The 12413-nt window shown below is 34.8% G+C and overlaps 1 protein-coding gene across 1 annotated transcript in view; it reads right to left on the bottom strand.

Annotated features, from left to right (window-relative positions):
• The window catches only part of LOC104075765 (ryanodine receptor 2), a gene marked incomplete at both ends in the record, with an annotated part of 113976 nt that overhangs the window by 66467 nt on the left and 35096 nt on the right, over positions 1 to 12413 (bottom strand). The window contains 4 exons of the mRNA XM_009576384.1: positions 721 to 851; positions 2864 to 2945; positions 5278 to 5516; positions 7212 to 7272. Coding sequence (XP_009574679.1) covers positions 721 to 851; positions 2864 to 2945; positions 5278 to 5516; positions 7212 to 7272 — 513 coding nt within the window. The remainder of the gene's footprint in view (positions 1 to 720; positions 852 to 2863; positions 2946 to 5277; positions 5517 to 7211; positions 7273 to 12413) is intronic.

Below are 12413 nucleotides of genomic sequence, written 5' to 3' on the forward strand. Positions count from 1 at the left end.
AAAAAAAGATAGAATATACAAAATAAGTGAGGCACAATGCAATCGCTCACCACCCGCCAACCAATGCCCAGCCCGTTCCTGAGCAGTGGTTGCAGCTCCGCAGCCTACTCCCCCCAGTTTGTATACTGAGCATGACATCATATAGTATGGAATACCCCGTTGGCCAGTTTGGGTTAGCTGTCCTGGCTGTGCTCCCTCTCAGCTTCTTGTGCACCTGGCAGAGCATGCGAAGCTGAAAAGTCCTTGACTGTTAAGCACTACTTAGCAACAACTAAAACATCAGTGTGTTATCAACATTCTTCTCATCCTAAATCGAAAAGACAGCACTATACCAGCTACTAGGAAGAAAATTAACTCTATCCCAGCTGAAACCAGGACATACAAGCAAAAGTATTTTGCTTCAATTGCAAGTATGTATTTTTAGGGTCCCAATATTGCATATGAAAACTGAGAGACTAAAAATGTATGAAGTCCCTTCAATAAATTGATTCCAAAGTGGTATTTTGAGAATGGCATCTCAAAATGAAAACGGTATCTTCAGAAACGTAAAATAATCAGTTTTACCAGACTTAGCCCATTGATTTAGGAAAGAAATACAACCAACAGATTACAAGAAAATTCTTGCACTATAAAATGTATGCGAAAATACATGTATTAACGCAAGCAGCATTTATAGTGAAATTGTGTTTTCATAACCACCATGTGAGTTTCTGGAAATACCTGCTCTGTCTCGCGCATTCTTGGTATTGTAAATTGAGTAGATATTATGTTTGTTCAAATGAGTTTCCAAAAAAGCCACTGGAAAGGCACCTGAGAAAGCGGCCAAGCATTCTCCTAGTGCTGATCGTTGCCTGTGAATTAACAAACATCGTTAAGTATACACATCTTCGATGACTGACTACACCTTGAGGTAGTTATATACCAGCCTTATTTTTATTCTAAGATCAGCTCATCTCAAAGAGATAAGCCACTACATTATTAGGATCATCAACAGAAGAACAGGTAATAGAAACTGAAGTCCCTCTGCTGCAACCCTCTGCTAACATATGAATGAAATGTTAAGACATAAAATGTCAGAGGTGGTGTACTTAGCTGAGAGCAAATGAGGAACATGCAGGGAAAACCCAAAATCATCATAACAATGCCTTCTGTTCTACTACTTTCCTCTCAGCTTTACTGACTTTACAATCTCTGCTATTAAGAAAAAGCTACTGAATAGACCAAGAGACCAAATACAACTATCATTTTATTTGAGTGATATAATTTCCTTTTTCTGAGAAATAGCAATAATCAGACCTTGGTCTAGCATGAAAGTCAAGTTCTTCAGAGTGTGGAAAATTGCTTCTACTGATCAGTAACTCTGAAAGTTTTGCACAAAAACATTGCTCTTATCTCTTCAGATATATGACAACATTTATTTGACAATCAAAATTCCTTAAGTGTGTCAAAATTGTAAAAAGCCTATCTCTAGGAAGAAGTAAGTGATCCCCTGTAACTTGGCTCCTTCGGGGACATTTAAAACTATTCTTTCTGATTCCCAATTCAGTTGATCAGAGCAGATTTTAGATATGTGAGAAATCCTTAGCTGTTGAAGCTGAGCCGCACAGATGACAGAAATCCAGGAGTTCCATGAACTTCCAAGTTAAAAAAAAAAAAGGCCTCCAAACTGATCTTGTGATTTAACAAGATTCATCTTCAGTCTATAGTTTATCTCATTTTAGGAACTTATATTCTTTCTAGATCTAACTCATTAAACTTGATTTTGTTAAATCTAACTTCATTCCCATTATTATTTATCCAGTTTGCTCCTTCTTCCTTTTTTTCCTTTTCATTAGGTCTTCATAAGCAAAACATACATCCATCATCATCCATCTATAAAGAGCACGCTACATGCTTTTCACTTGTGATAATGATTGTAGACAGCCATTCACAAAAATTATCACTTAAACTGACATATTTCATCTTAACTACAAACCCCACATCATTTATTTGCCAAAACCAATTAATTTTATATCCCTTATGAAGTTAATTAAACCTGGTTTTCCACAGATGTGTATTTTGTTACTTACAAACATTGGTCCCCACCTTTCTTCATAATGTTTCCTATGATACTGCCGCCAAGAAAGCAAGGGTATGTCATGAGGCTGGTCTGGAGTTATGCACAGGCTGATTTGCAAGAGAGTGTACAGATATATGAACTTCCTAGACTACTGCTGCCAATATCTGAAATGTATGAGTTCTGTTTAGCCTTCCCTCAGAACAGTGCTAGTCACTACAGGGCAACTATTCAGTTTTAATAACTGAATTATCTAGGTACCTCTATTTTTTTGGCTGAATATGGTTTACACAGACCAAATGGAACTTGGAGGGAGGTTAGGAGACACACAGATGCACAAAAAAGCAATTATAAAGCCTCATTTGCCTGGGTAATTAAGCTAGAAAAGAAATAGTGTTGTATGACACATATGTTGTATGACAAAATAAATTTAGGGTAATGAGGAAGAAATATACATCACAATTAAACAATATGTAGGGAAGAATTACAACAATAGCTGAGCTGAATGACATATTTTTACAATTCCCCAGCTGAACCTCAAATCAAGTGATATTTATTGTAAAGTCAGATAATTTTATTTGTTTGGGTTTTTTTAATTAAGAAATATATTTTGTCAAACTTATAATGCAACATTTTAAGTGTATTATAATAAATGCAGCTGCATTCCACTTAACATCTAGGCACCTTTTTTCTCTCAAGATATTTTTCCAACAATAATCTCTTCCTATATTCATTTCTGGACTGCATATTCATGAAGCTAAATATAAACACAAATATTAAAAATAGAGGAACACTTTTCCTTCTTACCGCTCTACATAGATACTCTTGCTGGTTCCCAGAGCATATAAACTGGCCAATATTCTGTAACAGGAGACCTGAACATCTTCCACTAAAGAGAAGAAGAAAGTGATAGGTATAAAGAGATTTTTCTTTGCAATACATTTCTGTAGAATTAAAATACATTTCTTTTGACAATAACTGAATTAATAATATTAAGTTATCAAAGGCAATCCACAGAAATCACTCTCTAAATACAAAAAGTCTTCTGACCACTGAGTGCCATAGTTTTTACTCAAAACTTCCATTTACTTCAATACCAAGCTAAGACAGTAAACATATTTCAATAGTGCACTAATTTTCTGAAATTAATGGCATACCAACACTTTATGGATAACTTCTAATTGCATAATCTGAGAATTTATTAATTTAATTGCTATAAAAAATGTGTCAATTAATCTTTTCTAGTTTGTCTGTAGCTCTTAAGAAAGTTTCATGAAATTAAATAAAGTGCTGAAAGCAAAAAAAAATTATTAGGGAACAAATCGATTTACAAATGTAACATCACTGTAAAAAATACATTACAAAAGAAAGGCAATCCTGTTAAACAGATACTTAATTCTTTTAATCACAGTTTATATTTTTTAAAATTTAGACACAGATACCAGTTAATAGCATGTACTTAATTTACACTTCAGACTGACAAAGGATTAAAAAAATAAATAATCTTTTAGTCCTTATGAATATTTCATCAAAGCATGTTTTGAAATTATCAAATGTTGCAGTCACAAAAATGAGAATAACCTTAACATCCATTTGAAAAAATGCTTTTCCAATGTAATCTGCAGTAATAGTGTAACAACAGTGTAAGTACCATCAAGAAGGACAACACTCCCATTCTTTCCATATATATTTTTTCTAGTCTCTTCCACAGTGCTAATATCTTCCCCCAATATGCAATGAGATGTTGGGAATAAAATAGAACTAAGACTTAATGGGCTGGGAGAGCCTACAAAACAGTGCATCAAAGCTACATAGCCTGGCTCTTTACTATACCGAGATTTTAGTTCGGATCATCTTGGAGTTGAGTATTTTTACATAATAAGAGTAACCTCAAGTACACTGACCCACCTTTGTACATGATCACACCATGGAGTACTCTGTACATGTAGTGATACTCTTAGGTACAAGCACCAGGTAAAGATGCTTGTCATCAGAGTAGTACAAATAAGATAATCTTTTTTAACAAGACGTAAAGAGAAGCTGTGTGTAAGAAAAATTAGTCCTTCCAACTATGCTCTAGGCAAAATAAATATTAATTATTCTTTCTCAGTTTATGAATTCTAAATTGAGTGTTTGACACCAGTGTGATGTATGTAGAATAGCTGATTAAGAATACCAACCTAAGTAATAAAGTATCAAAGGCTAATTATTAAGTTCCAAAACATGGAATACCAGAGATCAAAAATTATACAAGGCATGAACATGGTGACGCCTGAAAAAGTGGTTTATGATGAACAAGTGATGTATGAACCCCTCAGATGACTTTTTCTGGATACTGTCACAGACTCCTGAACTTTACAGAAATAATTTAATGAGAAAAGTGGATGTTTACATTTCATCACATTCAAATCCATCAATACAACTCCAAATTTTCAAAACCAGTTATCTTAATGTTATTTTAAATAATACTTTTACAGATTCTAAAAAAAGGAAAAAATATAATTTGATATTCTTTTTTTCCAGGTCCTTCTCTCAGTTATTTCCGTAACTGAGTTAGCTATACAGAGCAGAATTGCCTCCTTTAGTGCAGTCTGGACAGCAGAATTCCTGTGGAGTTCCTAAAATACATAAAATTAAAGTTTTGTGTTGCAGACTGCAAAATTTTGTCTTGCAGAGACTGGCTTTGGGAAAATAAGGGACACTGAATCTGCCATAATCAGAATCTCTACAGCAATTTCATATACAGAGTCTTAGACTCATTCCCTTCTCCAGTTCCTGAATTCTTCAGGAGCTCCTTCCACTTTGCCTTAGGATTTAAGATGCACCCACCCAAATTCCCTGCTAACTGAAACTGAGTGAAGGTGCCTGTAGGACAGAATAACATCATTCTTGTAGTGTAACCTCATTTATAGACAGAGCAAAGGCTACTTATACAAAATAACTTTTCACACAAGAAGAAAGTCACAGTAAATCTATGGTAAAGTCACAAGCAGAATCAAGCTTTCTCACTACCTAATCACAGCCACACCTGCTTTATAAAAAGAGCACTAAAACCTGCAGACTGTTCTAGGTCGATTACAGCAAATGTTTGATTAAATCAATGACAATTTTGTCAAAATGATATAGGATTTGTCTTTCTCTAATAGAACTGAGAGTCTAGTAATGTTTACTACATGACACACAGAAATTTTAGTGCCATGGCACTTCTAAATAATACATACATATCAAATCTTCCCCAAACTGGTGCTGTCCAATATGCTCAAATAATGAAGATAGCACTGGCAGAAGAGCAACTGTGGTATAATTAATGATTTGTGTAACTCCCTTTGGCTGGTTTCTGCTGTGTGTAAACTGGCCTTGCTTAAGATTTTCCATTGTTTTCTCCAGATCTTCGGCAGCATTGTCCAAAAATGCTCTCAATGCCATCTTAACAGATTCCAGACCAGTCTTCATCACAGTCCTGTATATAGCATGCAAAAAGAATGAAAAAGAATATTCTATTAGACAAGCATGGAATAAAGCCTAGTCTTGGCTTATATGAAATAGATAATAAAGATCTGAAGAAAAATCTTTCAGGTTTTAATATTGCAAAATCTTCTCATAGCAGAACAACCTACTGAAAAAAATGTTTCACAGGTATCCTGCAGAACACAAGGATATTTTATGTGGTTTCCCATTCAGAAAATAAAGTCCTTTTAAATTTATAAATTAAGAGATTCATTTGCCTTCAGAGGGAAAAAAAACACCTAACAAAAAAGAAGAAGAATGAGTAAGTCTGCAGTTTATGACTTTAGGAAGAGAAGAACTATCTCAAGCTAGAACTCAGAAAGTCTTTCCAACCATGACAGTCATATTTCTGCCTCCAGAATAAGGGCATCAGAAAGGAATGAGTAAAAGCAAGCAAATCTCTTTAAATAAATAAATACATTGATTACATAACTATAACACCACAATCAGTTATGCAATGATATAATCCAGGAGAATTATTACCTTATTTGTTTTAACTAGCTCAATTACAGAGATCCTTTGTTTAAGGAAAGTATCCATTTAGGTATGCATGAAATAAATCCAGGTGAAATTCTTTTGTAAATTGAATAACAGTCCAGTTTTTTTGTTTGTTTGTTTGTTTGTTTTACAGAACGAGTATATACAGTTTCAATGGCAATATTTTCAAATTTTCCTGTAACCTCCATGAATCCCTTAATCCCCATCTGGAGCTATTTTTACATCTCTACCAAGAGCTGAATTGGTGACCTCCACCTGTATCTGTATTCCACCTGTATGATTGCATAGAGCATGGACAATTTATGACAAAAAACCCAAGATATTGCAACCTAAAGGATTACCATGCAACAGCTGAGCCATATTAATTGATCATGATCATGACTCTACCCCATAGCAAATGGAAAGTAAAATTTGTTCATTTAAGCCACTGCGAAGATACTGAGAAAAAGAGCTACCTGCTTATAATCCAGTCAATTCTTTGAGAGTAAACGCAAAGTGAAAAAAGTTACCTTAAATTACCATGGAGGTAGATTAAACTATCATGTTTTGTTTCACAACTGCAAAGATCTAAAAGTCAGCTATCAGCACAGATAGTTGACTGTACAGTTAATGAAAAGCAACACATTGCCTTCCAATATTTCAAGACTGTCTCATCCATAAACCTCATAACGGCTCAAGCAGCTCAACTTAAAAGCGAACCACTGAATTTGATGTAAAGGGGGTTTCTTGTTCAAATTAGAACCTGAATTAACTTTGCAATGAAGACACTCTATGAGACAGATTTACTGCACTCTATGTGCATTTAACTCCTGAATTCTTTGATTAAACAGGGTAAGCAAAAGAATAAAATATTTCTAATGCTATTGTGTTTTTGGGACGGTCGCATGATTAAAACCAGATGAACTAACAGCCAGCAGTTCCTGGACACCATAGTTCCAAACTGAAGTTGAAAGTGTAACCTACACATATTGTCCTGCCAACCCCTAGTAATTAACTAGCAATTAACCTACTTTGCAATGGGAATTCTTTTCAGTACTATAACTTCTTGAGTTTTGAAATTCTGTAGCCTTACACAGGCAGCCCAAATCTGACAGCACATTATTTTCTTAAGTGATTTTCTTCATATTTTAGAAAATATATTCAGTATTACCTCGCATCCAAGGTTTGGCCCAGTATGTGAAGACAGTTGACTATTGATGTTGCATCATTTCCTAAACAGGGAGGAAAATTATCCACCAATTAAGCTGAGCATACTGTATAGCATACCTACACTCTGCTAACTGTATCTCTGGTTTTAATGAAAGAGTAAGAGACATAGCAGAAGAGCAATTGAACTTCTGCATAATTTTAACATTCAAGTTAAAAAACATGCAGTTTGTTGTCTTAGCCTTGTTTACACAAATGCAGTAACTAGAGGCAGTAAAGCATCTCATCAAATAGCTGAGGCAGTCAAGATGGAAGCACTTAAATGTGGGGTTAATTAGAGCTGCAGTGTATTGTCTCGTTTTCATTTAAGTTCTATAAATTTTGCTTTAATTGATTCAAGTTTATCTGAACATTTATCTTCCCCCTCTCAGTAACATAAAAGCTGTTAACTTGTGCAAGTTGCTATTGCAGGAAGAGAATATTTATATAAAATGTCATCAAAAAGGTTAGCTCCCTGGTGTTACCAATAGGCTGTAGCCATTTATAGCAGGATCAGGTGTGGCCCACATGAGTAACAGTCTCTGACATAATATGCTTCTCCCATTATCAATTATTTTTTTCACACTTACGTATGTAAAAAGAGAACTTACACACAACATGCCTTGTATGCATATGTACATAGAATCATAGAATCATAGAATCATTAAGGTTGGAAAAGACCTCTAAGATCATCAAGTCCAACCATTAACCCAACACCACCATGCCCACTAAACCATGTCCCTAAGCACCTCATCTACACGTCTGTTAAATACATCCCAAGATGTTGCCTGTACAAGCCACCTCTAAGTTCACTTTTTAAACCCAGAACAGATTTAGGCTACACAAATTTGACCCACAGCTTATTTAAATTTTTTTTTTTTTTTAAATCTAAATCTCTGCGAAAATGAAAATACCTTTTCTTGCTTCTCCATATATTTAAAGTTTCTCAATTAAAAAAAAAAAAACAAAAAAAACCAGAAGAAACAAAATGAATGTTTAAGATAAGATAGATTTCTGAAAATACTGTCATCTGCATACAGTGTACTATACTTTCTCACCGGTGGTTATTTCACTTGAAAATATAGGTAAACATACAACTAAAACTAGTAACTGTTTCAGTGAAATACAGATTTTAAAAGATAAATTGCAAGGAAGGAGTGGGAGGTTTACTGTGGCACTGAGAACATTGTTCTATACTACCAAATTAGGAGGTATTGTTGTGATGTTCACCCACAGCAGATTACACAAACCTGAACCATGGCTTCCACGGCTGCCGCTAGCCAGGCAGCCCCACCCTCTTTCCACTGGCACTGGTGGTCATGCAATGATATAGCGAGCAGATGAGAAAGCTGAGGTGGCTTATAAAAATCCTAACAAAAAAAAAAAACATCCCGAAAGATTTAAGGTTTATGTCAGCTCCTTTTTTTTTTACTTACTATGTTACTGCTCTGGTGATATGAATGCCAATGCTGATGAAGAAGAGGATGCAGGACTGTGCTAATGACAGCAGGGATGGAGGGAAGTACTCAAAGCAACCCGGACTTAGACTGTGGATTAGACTGAAATAGTATCTTAACATTCGTCATGCAGGTGTGTATACGCTGCATGCTACAGTGCAGTATAGAGATGCTCACTCCAGTTCCCTGAAAATTTACATTGGCAATCTATTTACACCATGTAGGCACATTTCAAGAGACATATATTTAACAGGAATCAGGTACTTTGTATGCTGCAACCAGATGGAAGGCTCAGAAATTCATCTAGGTATTCTGAAAACCAGACAAGCTTTAGGCATAGCCCTGTTGCAGATACTGCAGTGTGGCTGGTTCCACAGACTGGGGTATCAGAGCAGAATTCAGTGACCATGATAAATGCAATCTAAACTGATTGACATACTAGAGTTTGGCCAGTTTTATTGATGTAACACTAAAAACAGACTTTCAAAATTATCATGAAACTTCTTTTCTGGAATGTGTCCTTTGGGCAGGATTTATTACAGAATCTTAGAAAATGCAATTTGCTATGAAAGACAGGTTTAGGTTCAGTGGAAATTGTCTTGCTTTTGTTCAATGTCATGAATTTATTTGTTTTCACTGTGTTTCTAGAACAAAAACCCACCAAAAAAAAAAAAGAGTATTTTTTAGTATTTTACCTTAAAATGCCACAGTTAAAACTCAAAAACAAATCCTTTTAAATTGAACATTTCAAGAATCAGTTTGCTTCCAACCTGAGGTCAGAAGTTAATTTCAGAAGGCCATCTTTTTTTTAAACTGAGTTATGAAACCTAAAATGAGGGGTTTTCTAATGAAGCTAGTTTTATTACTATTGCTAATATTTCACAATGTATATATGTACCTTCATTAAATTAAAAATATTCTTTTTTTATTAATTAGAAATGTTCTTGGTTTTCGGAAGCCTGAAAACTAGATACAAAACACACTGATGTAGAAATGAACGTGCAGTATATAAAATTCCATTACATCATGAAAGGAGAGCAGGTGATAAGTACAATTCAATAGGATAAAAATTGAAACAAGAGCTGTTCCTTAAAGAAACTCTTCACACAACTCAAAACAATAGAGGCTGAACATATGTAAATACTAAACCACATGAGTTCAAGAGATTTTAAGGCTAAAAGTATCCCAGGAACTAGTATGAATATTAGGTTGGTGGTTGGATCACCATTCAGCATGTGTTACAAATGCAGTTGATCCCATGAACTGTACAACTGAGTTTCTTTAATAATCTGAGGTGCAGTCCTACATATTTTAGAAAGCTGTACTATTATATCAGGAGGGAAGAACTGTTGCTGTCTTGAGAAAGTGCTATGGATATTGATTCCAGGATGCCTCACTGGAAGGACACTTCTAAATTCAGGATGTCATTAGGCAGAGAAAGCCTTCTGTTTCTTTTTAGGAACTCCTCTGATTAATTTGTCTAAGTTCCCAAAAATGAGGAGCAAAACCAGGCCTTTCTTATCTGATGTCTTACCCAGCTAATTTTTGTTTCAGATTACACGGGTCTCTATTACCGATATGAAGATTTTTTTTTTTTTTTAAAATTACTTATATATTTATATAGAAAGAATGCCTTACTTTTAAACAACATAAAAAGTGAATCAAACTAGTCATATAAATTTGTGTTTTAAACCTAATTTTTAAATTGAGAAAATATAAATTCTAATGCTCAATTCACCAAAATTATTCACTAAAAACTTTCAAATTCAGCCCACTAATAACAATGAAAGTAAATCAACACAGTCTTACTGATGCACAGCTACAGCTACAGTAAATTATTGAGTCAAAATCTACTTTCATAGTATAAAGAAATAATAATTCCATGCTGAATTACAATTCCATAATCTCAGTGACACTCTTAGATATCAAATGCGATTAACTGTTTAAGTTCACTCTGGAAGACTTGCATGCTTAATTTCCTATTTTATCAAGACTTGTGTATACAGCTTAAGCTACATGACTTTTACTAATGACTTTCATACATGCAGCTGTATCTTCAGAAGTACCATTCAAATTCACAATAATATAAAACACCTATATAGCAAAACTATATAGCATTTTGCTATTTGTTATAGCAAACTCCCCACTATCCATAACGGTTATTATCGAGCAACTCTTGCTCATTCAAGATGCCTCCAAAATGCACAAATAACATTCTAGGCCCCAGCTGTGCTCAGAGGCTGACCTCATGAGCATTTTCCCATCTTCTACACAGGCCTTGTCTTTGCTGGAGTAAGTGCAATTCTTTCGATCAGATTTTCTAACATGATGTAATTCACTGTCAAGGTAAGGCAAACTGTAAGGTGACTTTGACTTGAGTTAGTAGGCCCACAGTAAACGACCGTGCTCCAGAGTCTTATGGTGACCTTGAGTGACTTATTGAAAAACTACAGTACACTTAATAAAGATTTTGTATTCTGTTAGTTACTGCACACTAGGAACAGAGTTAAAAAACAAACTGTAGTCATAGCGAATACTCATTTGATCCCACCTGACTTATCTCCTTCTACCACTTGAATCCAGTCAAACAACAGGAAATAAGCAAGCTGAGATGTGGAATGGAAAAGATCTTTTCTTTAGTACTGAAGAAAGTTACACTGACTTAGATATTCAACTTCAGCTGTTACTCATTTTAGTAAAAAAGTCAGAAAAACAAATTCACACAGTAACGAAAAAGTATACCTCAGCTAGTTCATTCTTTGAAGAAACAACCTAGGGTATAAACCAGAGTGACATATTCCACCCTTCAGAAAAAGCTGCAACAATGCCACACAGCTGCAGAAATAACTCCATTCCTCCTATGATCTTTTGGCTTTACAGGCAAATCCACTCAGCTCATCCCAAAACATATTTAAAAGCAATATCCCAAAATAACTTCCAATCTTTCTTCTCAGTTTAATGGTTTTCGTAACTGTCTGTAAGCTTTTTAAACACCGCACTGCTGCAGCAAGTGAGTTCCTTCCCTTCAAATTGAATGAAATATGTAGGGATTGAGTTAGATGCATGTTATCTTAATCAAATTCTAATTCGCTACATAGTTACCCAATTAGGTATGTTCATGGATGCTGAAGTTTGCATTGCATCCATCATAGAAGCTATATATGCATAGGATGTACTATTTCAACTATCCTATCATCATGGCATAAGAAAAAATTGCAGAGTAAATGACTGTGCCACACATTGCATATAATGTATACAGTTGATACAGACTTCACATTGACTTCAATTAAGTGATTTTCACATGGCATAAGACAAACACCGAGCTCCTGCTAGATTCACATAATACCAGAAAGACAGTATACATGCGTATGTGGAGTCAAGCACATCTGGGAATATTTAAGAATTCCACATAACATAACTAAGCATTTCAGCCCACTACAAATTTTCCTTAATGACTTCCCAATATAAATGTGCAGTTCTGATGCTCTGTTTTTCCCAAATGATTTAGAATAAAATAACAAATCAGTAATTATAATTAACTCAGCAAAATTCTTTGGTAGGATAATGAAATCCAGATATTAGTTAAGACACACAGAAAACTAAACAAAAAAACCCAAACTGATAACTACAAAAGCTTTTTATTCCATCTAATAAATTCTGTGATCTACCAGCCTAAACAATTAGTGGTCTGTGAAGGCCATGCATTTCAG

Source organism: Fulmarus glacialis, unplaced genomic scaffold, assembly GCF_000690835.1.
Source record: "Fulmarus glacialis isolate BGI_N327 unplaced genomic scaffold, ASM69083v1 scaffold28430, whole genome shotgun sequence".
Lineage (NCBI taxonomy): Eukaryota > Metazoa > Chordata > Aves > Procellariiformes > Procellariidae > Fulmarus > Fulmarus glacialis.